General features: G+C 37.4%; 1 protein-coding gene across 4 annotated transcripts in view; it reads right to left on the bottom strand.

Moving 5' to 3' along the window:
* Positions 1-19,208: 19,208 nt before the first annotated feature.
* Positions 19,209-22,293, bottom strand: part of LOC124154296 — a 218,354-nt gene continuing 215,269 nt past the window's right edge. For all 4 annotated transcript variants that reach the window (XM_046527927.1, XM_046527924.1, XM_046527925.1 and 1 more), the window contains one exon: positions 19,209-22,024. In XM_046527927.1, coding sequence (XP_046383883.1) covers positions 21,981-22,024 — 44 coding nt within the window. In that variant the 3' untranslated portion in view covers positions 19,209-21,980. The remainder of the gene's footprint in view (positions 22,025-22,293) is intronic.

The raw sequence follows: 22,293 nt of genomic DNA, 5'->3' as shown, positions 1-22,293 counted from the left end.
GAACCCTCACAATTGTCATAATTTCGGGGATTTATTTATTTTCATTCATCACCCCGGAAACGGCACTATTTGTCCGTTGCATCGGGGGCTGCAACAATTAACTATGGGCGATCACAAACGCCCATGCCTTGAATAGGACTACCTACCTATATAGGCGGGACTCAACCCGCGACCTTCAGTTGGGAGGATTATACCTCGCCGCCACCGGGGTCGGCATTTCGTCATTCATATACGCCCCTGATGGAAGTATTCACCACGATAGCGGCGAAGAATTTTGAACCCATCGCAATTTTCAGTGGAGGCTCGAGCATTAACTGCCTTAACGTTTCTGGTAAAATTTGGTATCCGTTCCCCCTCCCTCTTGCTGATAACCGTAGTATTTTTCACTGCCCTCCTCCCCGATATATAACTTCTCGCCTACTATTGAAATTTTCAATTTGAAAAATGTACTTTTGGTTTTTTAATGCATTTATTTTTAGGGATGTAGCAAAATATGACTAAAACGTTGCCAAAAGGTGATAAACGTGAATAAACGAATTCTAGCCGCTGGAACGGTCACGTTACTTCGAGTAAATACTCCTGACCCTAGTTACCCGCCTTAAGTTTTAAAGCCATCTCTTCCTCGCAAGTTAATTACGTGATTTAAGCATGAATCCTCGGCCAGAGTGAAAGAACAGTTTATCGTGCCAATTTTTCCCCGAAAAGCATGGAATGGGCAGAAGAAATTTTGCGTCATCGATTATATTTATTATACTGAGCTTCGCAAATGAATGTAGGAACTAATTTCCTTAACCTTATATAAAGAATTAAATGGGCGAGCAGAAAAATATGAAAGCGCTGAAGAAATTGAAATCTGTGAGGAAAACACTTAATCGTTCTTAATGTTGGATAATTTTTCCACCAATTCGACAAAATAATAAAATATATATATTTGCATCGTTAATTGATTGCCCGACCGATCCGATTGCTTTGCTCCGTGATAGAAGTGGTTTCATTCGCACTTATTATCTTAGGACCTCGCAAAAGCTTGCGACATGTGCCCTTCCGACTATTCCGCAGGAGAGCTCATTAAAAAAGCCGATGGCGGCCGGTGAATTGTCAAATTTTATATGTAGCTATCCTACAATGCGTACCGTGCAGAGAATCAGAATTTCAGGGGATCAGAATTATTAATTTATCTATCTAAATAATATTTTTTCTCACACAAATTTTTCACACATACTTGTTTTTCTTTTTTGACATTTCACAGTGTATATTGTATATGTTTTATATTGTAAACGTTTATCCACCGTTTTTAAATATGTTTGCCTTGACGCTATCGAGGGGTTTGGTGGAAGAGGGGACTTCTTAGTCTCAACCTCCCCCAAATAAAGATATATTATTATTGTTATATCCTACTACCTCTTGAGTGTTTGGCAGAGGGTGACCAATCACAAGGATGCACCATGCAAGAGGATCCTCACATTAACACTGCACGGTTATCAAAATATTACACACAATAGCAAAAAATACGCCCATATCCATGAAAAGGCAAAATTTGCCAACGGTTACTAATCTCTATTGAAAGTCTAGTGAAGGTTAGAAATATGGAAAATAAAACATGCATTGAGTCTTCCTAGCAAGTGACGCCATTGATGTTATTAATCGGGACACGTTCGCTATCCCTGATAATGCGAGGAGAGAATTAAATTTTTAATATATCTGTTGTGCAGTCTATTTCCTTAATTTTCTTCTCGCCATCCCTTCTTCCGTAGTGCGACGGTAAGCGAAGTATATTTTTCACGTGGCCTGAAAAAAAAACTCTTCTCCAAATTTCTTAACATAAGTAAATTCAGCCTATATTTTGCTCTACGCTCCTGTGAATATTTCCATCCTAACCCACATTTCATATTGGAAACGGTGCATTTTTAATAGTAACGTATCATAACGCGTCGTGAAAAGTACAAGGTGGTAAAGCCTTGGACTACTTTTTTGTTACTTTTTTCCTTGCAGTAAAAGTCGCTCAAGTGACTGATGCTGCTCATACTAGTATCATCATATGACGCTCTACGTTTCTTACATGGGATAGGTTTTCTCCTCCCCCTTCTCCTTTATCTCCTCATGTCTTCCTCTCGGAGTCTCCTCCATCAGTTTTATTAATCTCCTTTCCATACTTATCTCACCTTATATCGATCCTTAGAGACGTAATAGTTTCCTACATCCGTAATTATTTCTTATACCCCTCTCGATTTACCCTTTTCATTCCGATTTTGTCAAGTATAATATTCTTAAAATTATGTGACTCTCCTTCATTCTTCATTTTTTCCCGTCCACCGATTATTTTCCATTTTGTTCCACTTCCACATCTCCAACGCCTCAATCATTTCCTTATTCCTCTTGCTTCAGTCAGGTTTCGAATCCATTTCTCAAGACACTCAGTTGATAATTCTTTTCCTCCTTTCCAACGACAAGCTGCTGCATTTAATGCCTGTCCTTTTTGAAATGGTCTCCTCTGTTGCTTTTGCCATTCTGCATTTTTTATTTATTTAAAGTGATATAATATTTGAAACTCAATGCACAAAATTAGCACGATGGCTTTGAAGAGTTGATCATCACTCCTTAAATACAGGAACAATTTTGATATAATTTCCACAGTATGGATGAGGAAAAATTAACATTCGTAAGCTAAACGCAGATAAATAACATGTATTGAAAAGACTTCTTCATTCTATGGTGCCGCATACTCATTTTTGTGTTGTTATTAGCGTTACCTAATTATTTCATAGTAATATTTGAACGTTTCTTGACTCGCATTGATATTTTACTCTGGCAATTTATCACCATTCGACTAAATAATAGTACTGATTCGCGGGTCAATACGTAATTCAAAATGTAATCTAAGGTGTTAAAAACACAAGCTTTTCACGAAAAAGAAGATTTTTATGTCCTTTCGGTAGCTTTCAGTGTATTAATTCAGTCCACTTCATATTTTATTAGGAAGTCCTCTCACGCTTCTTTAGTAGTTTTCATCAACCATCCAATCTAGTTGCCTGTCGCCTTGAGATTTCTTAGTGTAATGGTGGGAGTGACGTGTTATTGATCTTCGAGAAACCACTCGTGATGAATAGCACTCATATAGCGAAGTTCAAAACTTCATAATAACTGGTGTTGCATGCACAAAAAGACGCAAATTACTAACTACCCAAGCTTAATCGTGACAACAGTAAATGACATTAGAGAGATAGATAGATGGACAATTGAAATACTGTTGTTTTAATTTTCAAACGGCGGGACAATGATCTCTTCGTCTTGGATTTGGCTTCATATTGCAGAGTAATGAGATGAAATATGAGTGTGTCTCTGAACATCCAGGCGAAATTTTTGAATTAAAATAAAATGATTTGTGTATTGCGTACGCCAATTCTAACTTCACGTATCGAGTTGAAACACTGAAGCAATGAAGAGTATTGAGTTGGTGATTCCACGATTCACGCACGTTTATCTGTTGACGTTTTTCGTGACGTATCATTGTTCACAATTTAACTCTATTAACTTGAAAATTCTAAAGTAAAATAACTAATTAATATAGTGAGGTGGAGAAAATACTGGGTGTGCATTTTCATAGTTACGATGCTGGTAAAAGCTGACACGCGTCAACTCGATACTCTCAAGATGATAGATTTATATTTAAACTGGTGATAAGTCACAAAAGAACGGTCGAACGTGAATGCTGCGTCCTCTGAAGCAGCTATGGTAATAATTTTCTATATTTTGTCCTCTCTTGGGAGTTGTACAGGAAGTATAATTCTTGACTTCAGAATAAACCTTAAATTTTGTACGTTCATCTCAGGAAAATCATTTTTAGCGCGAAAAGTTATTAGAAGCCATAATTTTCAATTTTTTCTTATAGCCCAAGAAAATGACGAGTAATAATTTTTAATCCTGAAGTAAAGAGTCATTATTTCCTGAGCAACACTCCAGAGAGGACATCGTATAGTTTAACAATTGGATGATATATTATAATATTATGCAATAATCTTCGCGATAGAAAGTTGTGTAGATCACATGAGTGAATTTTGTACGAAAAGAAGTTTGCTTTGACTCTGAAGACACCGCATACGTCCTAATTCGACCAGTCACTTGATATCATCCCATCTTCTCCTATCCTTCAACCGCTTTTCCTTTTCCCTCTCTCCCACTCCACCTCCTCCAGCTGTCGCCGAGATATACTTCCTCTTTAAGTTTAATGACTGGAGATTTTATCGCGGCATTTTTGCTCGAATTCGAAGAATCTTGGGGCGCAATTTGGAAGCCACACTGTGGTTTTGTCGGTCAAGAGATTTCCTCCTCGACCTGCTGAAAAACGTTGTCGGTTGTTCGGGGCGCCAATGTAATTGTTTTGCGGTAATAATTTGAGTGAGGTGTTCCTTTTTTCGAACACATTTCCGAGAGTTTTTCCACTCAACATCAATCGGCCATCAAGTGGCCATCAGAACCTGAACGAAATGAAGGAGACCGTTGTGGGGTGGGGAATCTTGAAAAAGAAGGAATGCGATGCTTTAAAAGTTTTAATTAGTCTATGGGTGAAATTTGAAGTATCTGTGTTTAAGAGGGAAACACCGCGTTGTTGCATTCGGTGATTATTTATAATGCCAACTTTATGATCTTGATAAAAATTTTTTACTAGGAGTAGGAGCTACGTTTTCACTTGGGGTACGGGGTTCAAATCCCGGGCGAAATCTTTTGCATTTCTCAACTCACACTATGGATTTTTGCACCAAAGCATCTTCATTCCAGTCTGACCTTTATAATACATCACATTAGACTCACAAAGTATTATCTAAACTATTATTATCAAATTATTATTAAAACTATTATTGTAAGCGAATTACTGGGAATACTAAAGAAATAGATCGGGGGGAGCTCTATCCCATCAATCCAACCTTGGACTTGCAACTTAGCGTCAGTTTGTTCTTAAATTTTTCGCGCATATAAGTGACTTGTTTATCGTAAAATCTAGTGTTTAAGCGTTTTGTCAGTTGATAAAATATGTGCATAAATTTAGGTTAGATAGCTGTTAATTTAGTGTTAATTTGGAATTCTAAAAAGGAACTATCATTGCAGAGTTTGGTCTTATACTATAAGCCATTTTTGAAATCAATTTGCTTGACGCTTGCCGCCGAATCGTTCACTCTCAAGCGAAGGAAGTTCATGATGGCTTACGTAGGTTGGAAATTATCGATGAAGACGTTTTAATAACAATAATGAATGTAAAAAAGTGGCTGTAATTAATTTTCGCAATTTTTAGATGACTTCTCTTCTGGGAAATATATTTTCGGACATCGGATTCACTTTTCCCGCATTGGAATTAATTTGTGTAGCCAATGGTACGAATAATTTTTGAGTTCGACGAAACTGATTTATTTTCGTACGGAAAGGAATTGACCTCGTATTTGTATTGCTAAATATAAATGTTATGGTCATGTATTTTGGTCAGCTTTTTCCTCGAAGTATTTTCGGCCTCCAATTGAAGTAATGATCTCGATGATGTTGACATGGATGAGACGCCGGTTATTCCCTTGATCTTACGTGCATAAAACCATCCCTGAGGATAATATATCCCTTTTATATTTTTGAGTAGTGAAACAATTGGGACGGTGAAATTACTAGGCATCAGCCTACTGGTGAGTCAACTTGCTTCTCGTCTCGCCTAATAATCGATAAGCAGAATGGAAAATGTAGCAATAAATCGTAGACACGACTCCAGGGTTAAAAAGGTGAAAAAGGCACTTTTAGTGTTGAAAAGATAGTACATAAATTTATATACACGGATAAAATTAATACATTGTGTCCAACGATCGGGTAAATTGGTAATAGGGTTGTTTCCTTCATCAAAGAAAACGAAAGACATTGATTGCGATTCATTACCCACGATTAGTGTATTCACAATACACAAATCATTTGATTTTAGAAATCCCAGTTTAGACGAATGGCAATGGTCAATTTTAACCGCATTTGAAAAAGCCCAGACGGCGCCCATGCGATGTCACTCCACGTGACGTCACAAAGACCTAGTTTCTATACGAGTACATAGGAGTTTTACATCGTCTGAGATTACCAATGCATGTATGAGGCACAGAGCTCAGGGAAACATCTCTTAATAATCACCCATTAAAACTGCCTATGGTCGGAAAGTTTCCTTCGTTTGATAAGGTATTAGTAATCCTTATTTAAGCCAAGCGCTACCTGCTAGCAGGGTACTCTGCTACCTGCTAGCAGCCTGCATCGCAGCGGCTCAAATATCCTCGCCCCAAGGTCACCTCACACGGCGGCAGCGGGAACCAGAATGACGTCACACGGGCTTTTCCCAGTATTCCTACTTATCCGTCGCGTTTTCACGCGCTTGAAAATTTTCACTCTTCATTAAATCTAGAAAAATAGATATCGTCATTTAAAAATCTAAAAGCGTGAAATGCGTACTCCGGGAGTAATAATTTATCTTTCGACTCACGAAATAGAAAAATAATAGGAAACCACCCTACTATTTAAGTCCCTGGAATAGTGCATGAATTATTCATGAATTTTTGCTCCAAACGGGAATTTCAACATCTTTTGTTTCAAAATTCATTTCTGATAAATATTTTTCCAGTTCAAAACCCATTTTCTTGGCTAAAACGTGATTTTCGTAATTTTAAGGGAAGTTTCTTTTTAAAAGTATTGATGTAATTTTGAGTGTTTCAAAAGTCTTATGTATGGCAATAATCACATAAGATTAACCTGGAATTTTGTAGAATCACCCTGGAAAACCGGGATATATGCATGAATTTTTCTTTTCGATTGGCCGGACAGCCCTGTAATATCATGGGGTTGATGTATCACTGCCTTCCATTAACGCTATGGCATATCATTTCTATTACTTCCCTGTGGTTCTTCTTCCCCATATCGTTATACCAAGTACTCGTCTCTTGTTCATCATTTGGAGAATTTTCCTTCGATTTTTCTCTCTCTCTCGTTGGATAAAAATATCAAAATCCATTTTCGGACTCATTACCTCCTGATTCTCAACAAAACTGTGTTATTTTTTTGCGAGCCTCGATATAAAGCCAGAAGAAGAAACAATGACTGCTTCTCTCTCAGTATGCTTTTGCTGTGTTTGTCGTCTACATATACAGTGGTACATCAAGAGGGCAGCAGGGCATAGGACGACCGCTCCCCTCTGCGTAATTTCTGGTTAAATTGATATGATAGTAGTTTTTAAGGTGGCTCTCCAATGAACGATTTTTGTTTCACCAGATTTGTAAAAGATGTTTAAAAATAATGAATGTATATCTAATAGCCTCTTATCTGCGCATATCAGGCCTCGAACGCATTATCGCAGCGAAGTATTGCATACGATCAAAGCGCCGCGGTAAGTAAATACCGCTGTTAAATAACCCCCCTAAACAACCACCTTAATCCGCCCCTGCGCATGTATCCTTTTTTTTGGCGGTGTCCATCCTCCTCTTAAAAAAATAATTTTTGTTTGTTGTCTGACTCTAGAAATTCCTGTAGGACTTCAGTATAGAAATCAATTAACCAAGCTACCATACGAACTCCCATAAAAGTAGGGCTTGAGTGGAAACTAATCACATTAATATTAGCACTATCAAAGCTGAATACCACTCCTTAATTAAAATATCTCCTCTAAAAGGTTGCTACACTTAATCGTCATTAATCCCAATCTTAGATTTTAGACAATACATTGCAGTGTAGGTACGCGCATACAGTGGCGCAGCGAGGGGGGGTTTTGGGGGTTAAACCCCCCCCCCCCCCCCCAGAGCTCAGAGAATTTTTTAAGTTTGATCCATTTTACTTATTTGGATCAGTATTACTTATAGAATAGTGTTAGGATTAATCAAATATCGATCAAAAGGCCGTAAAACTCACCATTTTGAACCATTATTCTTAGAATTTTTCGGAAGGAGGGCCCCCGCAACTCCTGCTTACCCTTGCGGGTATGCAATACCCCCTCACCCCTAAGTATTATTTGTGCCTAAAACCCCCCTAGCCTTAATTCTTCGCTGCGCCCCTGCGCGCATATGATCCTGATAATCCCTCTTCGTCAATGTCGACAATTTCAAATTCGTTCTGCGACAGTTACGAGCGACTTTCTTGGACTCAAAAACAAGGATAGCTTGATAATCTCATCGGCACTAAGCGAAGAATGATTTCGAAAAAATTGATTTCGAAGTTCATCCACCCAAGTGTCCTGCAGCCATGGAAACCGGAAATATTACACCATATTGCCAGCAGTCCGGCAACAATAGTCGCTGGAGTGACCACGGACAACGGTATGCCCGACAATACCCTAGCTACCTAGGCGATGAAAACGCACGAATAAATTAGTTGCAACGAAGCGGGTCACGGACCCACACGTCAAACCAATCTCTCCCAACGATATCTAATTCGTAGATGTGATCGAATTGAGTGAAATCCCGAAGAGATTGACGGAGAAGCATAGGCACGGAATACATTTAAATGGACGCAACATCATCCTAACGCTCATACCCACAGCTGCATTCCCGGCGGTTTGCGTAAGGTTTTGCCGGTTTCCCTCACGTCTCGGGCGAATCCCAGGCAATGAAGGATACCACAAGAAAAGATTTCCACGGTAATAAATTTCTCCTATTCCTTCTACAACTTGATCCTCACGCATTTTTTTCAAATTTCTTAATGGAATTTACTACTGTGCCAGTGTACCTGCAACGTATAGGTACATATACAAATCACAATGATCTATAAATATTTATGTAAATTCACAGGCAGCATAGGAAATAAACGCTTGCACGAGTTTTTTTCAGAAAGTGTTTGAAAATTTTTGTGTTAAAAACCTTGCTTTAAACCGTTGAGGTAATATTCGGGGGATTTATAAAATATACATTTCCAAAATTTCCAATCGACAGGATGACGCTCAGTTGTGTAATGGTTGGATTTAATTTGACGGAACACTCTTTAGAACGTCAGAGGATCATATTAGTTATACGTTGAGTTATTTCTTCGTTCAGAATCGTTAAGAATTAGACTCACAATTTCCCACCATAACGTCTGGATGGAAAATCAAGGAATAATACATGAAACTTCGGTAAATAAAAAGATCCTCGAAACGTGAAAATGAGTGAGGATTATGTTGTTTGCGATTTTGTTGCGGCAATAGTAAGAAATTATCACTTGGAACTATCTCCTCAGGAATGGCTTTGTGGGCTGGCATTCGCACTAGACGTGAGGGTAACCGCTAAAACCCCACGCAGGCCGCCGTGAATGCATGATGTGTTGGAATATCTTCCGTTACTATTCTTCTCCGCCTACTCCCTAAGGGTTTCACTCACTTTTTAAAAAATTTATTGGTTTTTATTGTTTTCCCAACAACATAATTACAGGAAAAACACAATTGATAGAAAGTATATAAACATAATAAAAAAATACAATCCCAATTTTTTTAGAATATAACACATCAAATTTAGTCGTCATAGTTCATTAACAATACTAGAGCCTTACAATACTCATTTCTTTGTTGAAAAAAATTAAGTTCATTACAATATTTATCATATATCTTACAAATTCTACGTAATGGTGAATTTTTTGCATAATCATGTTTCGCGTAATTTAAGTAAAAAAAGATTTGGGCCTCAAATTAACATTTGAAGCATAAAAATTTAAACTCGCCAAACAAAACTGGCATTCACCTATATTTATTATGTCAAATAAAGACATGAGATCTTTAACATGCCTTCTTTTTTCTAAACTTTGATAGTTAAACAGTTTCAACAAGCTGTTATACGGTACATAATTCTGTTGAGCGGGGTAAATATAGAAACAAATGTAATACAAGCACCTAATGAATTTCTTTCAAATTTTTTCAATCTCTTCAATGTATTTTTTGGAATATGGCGCCCAAACCATTGATCCATATTCTAATTTACTTCTACAAAAAGAGAAATACAGTATTTTCAGAGCTTTGCATGAGTTTGTGTATTTTGATCACATCCAGGGCCATTTTTCATGAAGCGATTAGGTGAGCTTGTGCCTCTGTGGCCCCCTTAATTCAAACTGAATCACTGAGGCATTTTCATCACCAGTGCAGCTAGATCATTGTTGACCATAGACTTCGTATTCATCACCCCGGCGAATATTGTTGCCGGACAAAATGACCGCTCGGCTGTAGGGACGACGAGACGCGAAGCGCTATGTTACCATGACAGTAGTGCACTTATCAGATTTATTGTCGACGAGTTCACTTTGTGGAAATTCATCGAAAGTAATAATAAAAACATGTGTATTAATTTTCCACGCTTTTTAATTTTCTCATCCGGTTTCAACGTTTTCACATCATTATCAAGAGCTGTCTCTTTGACAGCTCTGACAGCTCTTGAGAATTACGTGAAAACATGGAAACCGGTTTAGCAAATTAAAAAGTGTGGAATATTACTTCAGCTGTTTTTATTAATACTGTAGGGCACTTAAGAGGAACGGCTTCAGATTCTTTTTTTCGTAATTATTCTTATGTAATAAATCTTAAGCTTATGTCAATAGAATTTCTTTGGCATTTTCCCATTTTTTCCAGGAATTATCTCTAATTAGGCAGAGAGGGAAATGTTTAGTATTTATTTTATGATAAAGAAATTAATTTCTTGCACGGCTAGTTAACTTATTCTAGCTTGTTATTGAAGGTAAGGAATGATTTTAGATTTTGAAGATGCAATTAGAAAGGTAGCACCCAAATCTGAAATTAATTCCACAGTTTAGACCACTAATCGCAGCTAATATTATTAAATCTGTCACTTTACAATTGTTTTATCATATTTTTTCAGCAGGAGTATTCTATTGAAAGCGATTTTCAGGTTTTTTGGTAAAAATATTGATGACAATCCACAATAAGCATTATTTTTTAACATAAAAATTAATTGAAGATTGTGCAAAGTTTTGATTTCGTGCTTTATCAATTGTCATTCAGTTAGACACGATTTCTTCGCCTTGGAAGTTGGCTATGTGTTAATTATGTGTGGAAAACATTCAAGCTTCACTTACCGAGTGAGATCATAATTTTCCATTAGGGTGAGTAAATCCGGAGTCTAATAAACTTGTATTTGCTTATTTGATTCCTTTTTTGAAGACCATTTGATTCCTTCACGCTCCTCCGCTGCCATTTCATGATGGTTTATATATTGGACCGAAGGGAGGTTACACAATGTCAATGTGTGTGAGTTTATCGTAAGATTGAGATTTAGAGTAAGATTGGCTTTTATGGAAGATGAAGAATCTCCTCCCAAGAGATGCACGAGCCATCTATTACTGTATTATTCACCCCGGAATCCTATTGTTTTTCACAATATCGATAATTTGTCCTTTCCTACCCCTATCCTCATTTTCCTAACATCGCATCCCTTCTTCTAATACGCCCCTCAATGCCTACTCTCACCATTGGCATTATCCGTGTCGTATTCCCCTAAATACGTTATCTTCATAAACTACGTCCAGTTCTTACTTTAGTTTTCCTCGCCGTCCATAGTACATTAATTTTCTGTATATTCCACTTCCCATACCTCGAACACGTGAAATTTCTCATCTTCCTCCCTGAGGATGCAACTGAAGAATTTTATTTTTTCACAAAATAATATGTTATGACTATTAGATGTGTATATGTAGAGCATTGGCCGATATTTTTTTCTTTAAATAAAGTATGCGCTCAATCTCATCAAGATTCCAAGAATACATTTTTAAAAAATTGAAATATAGTCGCCAGTGAGATATGAGTAAAATCTTGAACCAGAGACCGTGAAGAAATTTGATTATATTGAGTTTGTGATGCATGATGGATTCAACGTCCTTTGAAGTGGTGCAGTATGGATGATACTAGAAATGTCGAACTGCATTTCTCCTTACGTGTGATAAATCGGAGGAGTTTACTTTGCAGCGACTTGAACGAAATGCTTTCGGACAGACGACAAAGAGACCTTTCATAGTCCCTGAGCCTCACTTTCTTTCGCTTTCACATCATTCACATTGTTACTTGTTGTAAAGGTGGGGATGAACGTTACGTTCAGCTCCCCGATAAATTCTCATCTCTTTGATGCTATTGTTTTCCTCTAAAAAAACGCATTGCTTGTTTGAAACTTAGGCTATTATCATCTTGAAATTTTCGGGATGGAGAAAGTAGACTTTTATCTGCATATACTTGTATTTCAACCTGAAATTTTTGAAACCAATGCATAGAACGGTTCGGTTAACTCAGAGCTTCGCCTTGGAATAGGGTGGGTTGGTGGTGTAACTGGTAGCATACCCGTCAGGAAATTGGGAGACCCGGGTTCGTACTCCGGCTAAGCCAAATGATTTTTTTCGTGCCAAAATTCATCCCTATTGTAAATAACGGAAATTTTTGCCTCGAAATTTCCTCAGAGGTGGCATAATAGAGGTAAACGTTAGGAAGGCTTTAATCTTCGTACCCCGATAATTTAAGACGGTGGCATTACCTTTTAAGAATCAATATGTCAGGAATTAAGTTAAAATACGATCGGTCGAGCAGGAGTAAAGCCTCCTAATAAAAGCTTTAATCTGTCGAGTTTAAGATGTTTCTAAGAAAAGGTCTGGTTCCGGTACGTTATCAGAGGCCATGTCGCAGATTTAGTCCTGAGTTGGGCGTGGTACACCCTCGGACGGGTCGCTAATTCGCAACCCTTTCCTCGACTCACTCACCCTCGCTAGCCTCTAATGTATCCAAACCAAATGTCATGTTCACGCAAACCATGGAAAAAATGGAGTGGGCGTATTCGTGGAGGAGGAAAAAACCGAATAAATAAGGAAGTATAAAAATTTGAATTTGCAATTATATCGATAGTTTCTATGCGTTTGCATACATGGTAAATAATAAAAACATGTGAAGTATGATTAATCCGTAAAATCGCACAGTTCAATTACTGGCAAAGATCGTAAAAATTTATCACAACCCTCTTATCTCGCCGTAATTTTATCTCTATTAATCTCGAAACGCTTAGGCTATGAAATTTAATTTTAAAAAGTCATGGTAGGATAAATAATATTAATAAGAATATAATCGTTTCGGGGGTCAGTTGAGGGATTAAATTAAGGTAGGGATTTGTTTGAAATGAAGGCAATCACTAAAATCCATTTTAAAACATTATGCAAAAAAAATCAAGCACGCACTCCCTCACTTATCCACCCAGAATTTTTGCCCCTAAGGACCACATGTCTGCGTAAGATTTCACTTTTTCCCGGCGTATGATGGCGGTGAATTCTTCTCGGGTTTCCATCCGGGTGAGCTCCATCTCCATCGCTGCCGACGTTTCGATAGAAAAGGATTCTATCGAAACGTCGGCAGCGATGGAGATGGAGCTCACCCAGATGGAAACCCGAGAAGAATTCACCACCACATGTCTGCGTTTATCTCGTGCACATACACCCTTAGGTTTACGAGGACTTCTCCTTAGGCAGTGACCACGATCGTACCCGAGCAATAATAAAATAGAACACTCGCGCACCTAGCAGATTTTTTCAATATTTGCCAATAAAATATTGTGTAGCTGTTGAGTGTGAGGTGAATATAGCCCGATATTACTCAGACGCTCTTCCATTCTTTGTCAATTTTACTTGGCTTCTATTGGCTCTGGGTGGCTTTAGGGACTGGGTTATGCCCTAGTGCATCACTCAGTGCATCATCGCGTGGCATGATCGCCCAAGGCTATTGAGGGGAGAGGGTGGTGGCATTCAAAGGCGAGATTTGGCCAAAATTAAAAGTACTCCGATCGGTCTGAAAATTGGTTTCTCGACGTATCACGTGGTAGGGAAACAGACATGACCCAGGCAAGTATCGTGCAATATCATGAACATCGATTATAGGCAAGATACTGGATCATATCGTCGTTAGCAATATCATGACTTTCTTGGACAAACGTAACTTCTTCCATGGCTGTCAGCACGGATTCCGAGGAGGTAGATCATGCGAAACGCATCTCGCGCTCTTGATTCGACGTTCTCAAATCCGGGGAATCGGAAAGACAAGTTGATGAATTATTCCTAGATTTTAAGAAAGCTTTCGACACAGAACCTCAAAATAAACTTTTATACAAATTACAGTCATGCGGATTCAACGAAACAGTGGTTAACTGAATAAGCGACACTCTGAATGATCGTAAACAAAAAGTAATTATTGACGGAATTATCTCTGATGTAGTTAAAGTGACATCAGGTGTTCCACAAGGAAGCGAAATCGATCCACTTTTGTTCATTATATACATTAATGATCTCTGCTTCCGAATTAGCAGCAAAATAAGTTTATTTGCTGACGACGCTGTCATCTACCGCGAAATTAATGATCACTCTGACTATGAAATTCTATCATCTGACTTAAACAACGTTCATTTTTGGAGCCAAGAGTGGGGACTCGAACTTAATCTGAGCAAATGCATTTCGGTACATTTTTTGCAGAGTTCGTCCAACTTTAACTATGTTTATTCTGTGGATGGTATTAACATAAAGGCAACAGACGAAATGAAGTACCCGGGAGTTACGATAGCCTCGAATCTCACGTGGGGAACAGATAAGGAATATTTGCGGCATAGCCCTGAAGAAATTAGGATTCGTCAAGCGTATTGTGTGAATATTTTCGGATGAGAAAGTAAAAGAAAGGTGCTATTTTACACTCGTCAGACCGCACCTTGAATATGCAGTGAGCGTATGGGATCCGGTGCAGAAAGACTTAATCCGCAAACTGAACAAAATACAAAGGAAGGCTGCGCGTTTAGTCAAAAACTGCCACGGGCGTACAGACAGCGTTACCCAAATGTTAAGCGAATTACGCTGGGAGCCACTGAAGACACGGAGGCTGCGCGCTAGGCTTAGATTGTTTGATATCTTTAGAGCGACACGGAGAACATAATATTAGAACCGCACTATATTTCCAGGTCCGACATATGCGATAGATTAAGAGCGATGTTTTGCCGAACGGATAGATATGGGAATTCGTTTTCCCCAAATGTAAGGGATTTCAATAAATGCTAGTCATAATGTCCTTAGAGCACTTCCTTTTTATTTTTAAACTGCTAGTGTCCTAAAACCACCTGCCACACGCCTTTGAGGCGGCTTGCAGGGAATTATGTAGATGTATAGATGAGAAAAATTACATTTTAAAAAAATTGATTTTTTTGACCCTAAATGCCCCAAAAAGGTAGAGACATAGAGGTAGTGGACAAAACTGAAATGAATAGAAAATTGTTTCGACAACTTTCCCTAGGGTTCCAGACTATTTTAGAGGGGGGTTATGCATCACTCACTGTCGTATCTTGTTTCGTTCGACCAAAGAATTTGTATGAATCAGTCAGTGGTTGGAAATGGGTTTTATAGTACAGTGATTTAATTTTGTCTTTGTAGGATTATTGTCTTTCTTCGGGTAGTTGGTTTCCTTAATTTGTCATGAGAACTTGAACTGCACTCGGTAAGTAAAATTTTTCAATTATATCCTCGCAATCTGTTAGCGTCTTCTCACTCACGATGTATGCTGAGGTTATAGCGTGAGTTGTTACGAGGGCTGGATCTAAGGGGAGGCCCAAAGGTCCCGGGCCACCCACCAAGCATTAGTCTTCAGCCAATGTAGAGTTAAATTTCACAAAATCGGTAAAACATAAAATATCATCATGAATGAGGGGATTCGAACTGAAGCTGGGTTGTTTTTTTGTAAACATATAGTCGTCAACATTGACGTTAATTAATGTTAAATACTGATGGTAAAAACACTTTACCCGTTGTCGTTGTTAACGTAGCTTTGAAAGCAACATGGCACGCCTTTCCGGCAATTAAGTAATAAATTGCAAGACCTTGAAACGGTGGGTCTCGCACCGAATTGGGCCCCAGTGCATCCTAAATCCGGCCCTAGTTGCTACCACTCGCGGTGAACGAGTCGATGGCGAGATAAGCCATGTTTGATTTTTATATGCAGTAATGTTCCATTGCAATTTTGTTTGTAGCATGATGATTACCTTATTGAAAGTTACTTAGGTATGCTGCTTCTTAACTTTCTACCTATCAAAGACTCCTGGCAAGATTATTCAAGAGTTTTGCTATTCGGATTTTTTTTACATTTTCCCAAGGCTTTTTGACGCCGATCCCATGCAATTCCAAAAAACACATCAATTAATATTTTTACCATATTTTCCGGCAACTTACTCAACTCTTACTCTCTAACCTGCGTCAAGATTTAAAAAATTAATGAAATCATGAAGTGCGATTGAATTGATTCTAGCCCCCAGCAGTTACGAGAAGTACAAAAATATTAATCGAATTAATTTGAAATTTTTTTAAGCATTTACTCTTGTGGGCAATTTTAGGTTCCTGCGTACATACATTAAAATTCAAAGCATAAGGTCTAGCCTTTTCATCCTGCGGGTTAGTCAACACTTCATACTCGCATTTATGTCCTGCAGGTACGGAGTAATCCCGCAGGCGAGCCGAAAGCAATTATGTGCCGTGAAGTGAGGACGCGCGTCTGCACGTAATAGCAAGATTATTTATTAATGATATTTTTTCACGAAAAACTAAAAATAACTGAATCTAGAATCATTTAGCATGAACGGTGTTACATAAAGTTAGCTGATAATCCAGTTGAATAACTTAGAAAAACAACGCATTACGTTGAAAAGTAAAATTGCAGATATATTTTGGACAGGTAGGCATAAGAATTTTTCTCCTAAACAATAAAGGGCTACCTGATATGCAAGGTTGACCTCAGTCTGTCAAATCACTCGCACTGTGCAAAATAAAGTTGTCATACAGGTTATTAGCAGGTGTCCTAACATCTTGCCTAGTGATCACGAAAAAAAAACACATAAATAAGTCTGAAGAGTTCATCTCATCGGTAAAGTTGAAGTTTTAAAAAAAATATCCTACAATGGAATATCAGAAAGAGGGCAAGAAGCTTATATCATCAAGTGAAAGAAGCTTATGTCATCAAGTGAATCAAATGAAAGCACCCAAGTTTACGGACTTCCTGTGTACTTAATCATTTAATATTGCACAAAATAAACACCCTTTTTAGAAGCTATTCTAAATTTTCTGCAAGTATGGTGTGAGGAACTCATATGAACTTGCAAGCCTCATAAGGAACATACTTGAATCGCCTAAGGACAAGGAAATTCCGGAGGAACGGAGCGGAGTGTATCGCCTTAATTACTGATTTACGTACGACATACGGGGAGGAGTTTTTCTACCCGAATGGCCAAGCACCAGGTGTTTCATCAATAAGGAAAAGATAACTCACAGTTCCCAAAACACCTTATAGACATGGGCCACAACACTGACTTCATCTCAACCATTCTGCACTTCCAAAAGACCGGACGCAGATTAGTCGCCCTGGAAGAGCTGTAAATTTTAAGCCACAGGAATTCATACCCTGTCAATGACACCTTTCTCGCTCCTACCCTCCTCCACTTTCCCACGTATTCATTTAACGCTCCACCCACTGCAATGCCTACCAAAGTGCTGACAAACCAACTGTGAGCGCAACCACCACCTCCTCCTAACCAACAGCACCCAAAAATTTCCCATTCCATTTTCTTATATAATGCTCACTTTTCCTGTACTCCTCACCCTGATAATATCACGCTGTAACGAAACCACGGTCAGTCATAATAAATCACCATGCGGAAAAAGCAAAGTTTTTATTCCTTCAACTCCTACAGTTAAGGATTTCCATCAAGTCACGCCCGCTACTATTAATTATAATTAGTTTACCCTTATTCTTACATCTTCCAGGGAGGTAATTCCCAGACTTCAGCATGGGCCATAGTAAGTAGTAGCTGGACATAGATGCATAACACAGGTCGTTTAACTTGACCTGCTTCGTTAGAATATTTTTCGTGAAGTGAGCACACGATGGTAACTTGAATTAGAAGCAAGTGTAGTTAAGGAATTTTCCTTGCACACATATTACTTTGCTGCAAACCAACTTCTATTGGTGACTTGGAGACCATTTCTTGGCTAAATGTGGCTTGTTATCAATACATATATATTTACATATTTCTTAACAGAAAATTTCAAGCAATCATTTGCCTATCATATGAGTCAGTTTTCATTACATATAAGAATCACAATTAACATTCCCACCCTTGGGTAAAAGTCAACATAAAATTTTGTTATGGCTTGAACCCCTCAACCCCATCCCTCCCTCTGGGATAACAAACTTACACATTCTGGATTTGAAGACCTCACTACCTGAAACCTTTTCACAATGGAATTCAACAATAAAAAAAAGAGATTGTTGAAAAAAATGGCGGTTGGTGCTCCCTGGATGGCCTACCATCTGACACTGACCTCATCCTAATACGCTGTTTGCGAGAGCCAGAAATTAGCAGTCACGAGTCCCAGCAGTGGGCCCATGCCACATTCTAGAGGCACTATAATGAGGCCTCATTTTTTTTACTGTCAAAATACTCTGGTGACCCACCTCATTTGTTCAAAAGATTTACTTGGAAAAGAGATATTTAATACCCGAAAGGAATCACAATGATGGCATTCATATCCCTATTTGGTGGATTAAGCACATGCCCCCCCAAGACTCTTAACCATATTAAAAAATCTTGTTTATTATTTATCATTGCATTAGTTTTGTAATGTGTATTGAAATGTAACTTCAATCATTTACTTTCATTTTACAATAAAGAGAATATTTAGAAAAAAAATTTTGTATGGTGTTTTTAATCTCAAATATGAGTAGACCATTTGCCTATCTGTCCCTTGTGCCCTTCTGGCACCCATCAACGGAAGGCCCCCCGAGAGTGACACCACATGATCACAAACCCCTAAGTTTCAGAAGCCAAAGAACCTATTCTAACAGTGGCGCCGACTCAATGGGGCCAAAGGCGGCCCGAGCCCCCTCAAAATTCGTTGTGGGTGTGAGGAAAAAAAATGTGTCAGGGTTGTCGATTTTCCCCGGAGTGTCCACGTATCGAGATTCCAGTTATCAGGGTTCTAATGTTGATCATAGGACTCTTCTAAAATGCTTAAAAAACTTAAAACTCACTACTTATAAAATTTCCCGGGGCAAGATCTCCGGTTTGGGCCCCCCAATATTTCTTGTAAGTCGGCATCCCTGTATTCTAATCAGCCTGTGGGTTAAGAAAGCTATGTAAAATGTAAATCTAGAGTAAAAACATGAATCTGGTATGTGAAAATTAATAGTGAAATACTTTACACTTATCAGCTCTTCATTTATTTGATTTATAACCTCCAAAAGTCATTTCAATGGTACATGATTTCTTCTTATAAAGCTGGTATTTGAAAAACAGGATCATACTTCACATCAACGATAGTATTCAACCAGGAGTCAAAATGTATTATGAAATAATGAACAGTCTATTTTTATACATTTAAAAATGCCATGGATATGGGCATTCATATACTCAAAACATATTTTATGAATGAAACTGAGAGGGTTATAAGGTACTTGAGGTGGTGATATGTGATTCATATACTGAGAATACCTCAAACAACAGCACCTCAAGAATTATTGCTAGTGAAAAATTAAAGTTACTGAATTTGAGCAATCAATGTAATGATTCATACTACTTGCTCATTCATATAAATAAACACCTTTGATTGACCAAGGTGAAAAGGGTAAAAAATTATAGTTTTCAGGAGGAAACACTGTTACATATCGAAAACAGATTTGAAAAGAATTTCAAATGCCTATTAATTAACATTTACAATGAACAATCATTACAGTTCACACGAAAAATAGTTCCAGGTATCTTAAATTCAATAAGTTCCAACTTATGTACTTGTTTAATTTCTCCATTCAGCTGATACAAAAATAAACCATTTCACTGTACAGGTTTCTGAGGGATTTTTGGAATTGCTTGATCTATCCATTTCCAGGCAAGGTTACGCATACCAAACTTTCAGAAAAGTACATAGCAGAAGCAACATCATCTACCACTTACAACATTGCACTATAAAATGTCATACCCACGCACATCACTGTTTTATACCATACACTTAATATAAGTTAAGGTTGACAGTAATAGTTTGCTCTCATTTGCAATGCCTACAATGACCAATCCTCTGTGTGACATGATTCATGAAGGCTCCTTTGTAAATCAATATTCACAACGTTTTTGAGCATATTGAATGTCAAACCAGGATTCTTTTCACATTTTTTCAAAAATAAATCAAGCTCATTAGACATCATGAGCTGTCATCAAGAACAATTTAGAAGCAAAAACTGGGTAAATAAACTTACCCCGTTAACACTTAAAAAAGTAACCATTAATTAAAATCTAAAATTTCACGATGGACATTTAAAAGAAAGAAGAAAATAAACATGTTCAACGAGTCTTGTGGCAGCCAGAGCAATTGTCCTTTGCCAGCTAGGCATGCAGAAGGAACATAGTAAAAATTGACATTGTCAGAGATTTCGATACATTAAGAATACTGATAACAGTTCTACCAATTAAATACACAACTGTCAAATGTATTCATCATTGTTAAGTAATTTTCCTCTAAAAAGTTTTCTAATGTCCCACTAATCAAGCACATTGCAAAGGGGTCATACTACTACAATAACCTTAAAAGGAGAAGACATGACCTCTTTTTGAATCATGGAAGCTTTAACAGTTGGTCTCATTAGGAGAGCACTGATGGAAGAGTAACAAACAAAGGCAATTGTCAGGTAACAAGGGTCTGTAATATGGCCTACAGGTTAAGGGCAGTGTGAGCATTGAAAGGCAGACAACAGATTTGGACAAAATGTGTTCCCCGAGAGGAGGAGAATGGAGTGCAGGGATACTGGAGGAAGTTTGAGCTTGCCTGACCTTTAGACACTTTGATATGAATTTATCAAGAATCAGCTTATACACTATCAATAAAAAAGTAACAAGAAAAAGTATTCCTTGCCTAAAATGCATTATAAAATATCTTGACAGGTATAAGAAAATCATTTTAGTCCATAATCACTCATTTTAAGGTAGCATTGATATTTAGATTCATAAAAATGACTTATATAATGTTTCTAATAACAACTTTCTAACATGGAAGCTTTAGAAAACTATGTTGTCATGTGAGCAAATTTGAAAATGGAAGAGAAAAGGAAGATGTATGGAAGTACAAAATCTAACCACCATCATGAAGATTTTCACCCACTAACATTTTCACAATTGGCTACGATATAATCAAAAAGCTAGACAAAGGTAAGAAATATATGGTAGAAAACCCTGTAAAAGCACTACAACTGGTAAAAGGTATGCTTTAACTCGCCACATTCAGATATGTATTGTTAGGAGAATATGTTTGAAAACAGCTATTAATGTGACTTCTTCCTGTTATCCTTTGCTATACTGTGAAAATCAGACACATTAAATTAAAACAAATTAACAAATGAATAATTACAACTTTTCTTGCAACAATCTTGAATTTAAAGAATAAAATAAAGCAACTTGAGAGGATAATATTGGTTACTGGCTGAACCATACTGCTACGTAATCATGTCAAATGTTTCTTATGTACAATTTATAAATGGCTCAAACAAAGACAACATCCATAAAATCTAATTTTGATAGAAAATACAAAAGCAGTCAAATACTGAAAGTATGTACAAGGAAAAGATTTTAAAACAATATTATATGAATTCCTATGCAACCTATCCCAATAAGGACATAAAAGTATGTAGCTCTGTGAGCTGCCCTGATATCATTGTTACAATTTCAAATGAAACTTTATTTAACATTTATTTATAAAATAAAAACTTAATAACAAATCACAAATTCAAAACTGTACACAGAACAATCAAAAGGATTCATTTAACACACAATTACTCTACAATACACACTATTCCATTTTTCTCGCTTAACATTAAAATATTCCCATTGCATTCCCATTACAAACAATTATCTGGAGGACTTTGTTGATGAACCAACAAATGATTTTGAAGAAGCTGCTTTGAGGTGAAACCAGCATCACAAAAGTCACAGATGAAGGAGCGTGTTAATTGAGGTTGGAGCATGAGGTGCTGTGGAAGAAAAAGAAAGATAATTTAATTTTTAAAAAGATTTCTTAAGATGAGGTACACTACGGCATTCAACTGTCTATTAATGTAATGTAATTTGTGTAACTTTCAATACATTAAACTGCATGCAAAAAATGCAGATATTTTTCACTGACAATTTTGTTATTCTGCCGTCTGAGAGGAGATTGTCTACCAAATTTTTTTAAAAGTACGATAACTAGCATATCACCTTGAAAAATGGAGAGTGAAAAATATCTGATAAATGCATTAGA

This window comes from Ischnura elegans, chromosome 2, assembly GCF_921293095.1.
Source record: "Ischnura elegans chromosome 2, ioIscEleg1.1, whole genome shotgun sequence".
Taxonomy (NCBI): domain Eukaryota; kingdom Metazoa; phylum Arthropoda; class Insecta; order Odonata; family Coenagrionidae; genus Ischnura; species Ischnura elegans.
The sequence above is the reverse complement of the archived record's forward strand: the minus strand, read 5'-3'. Positions and strand labels throughout refer to the sequence as shown.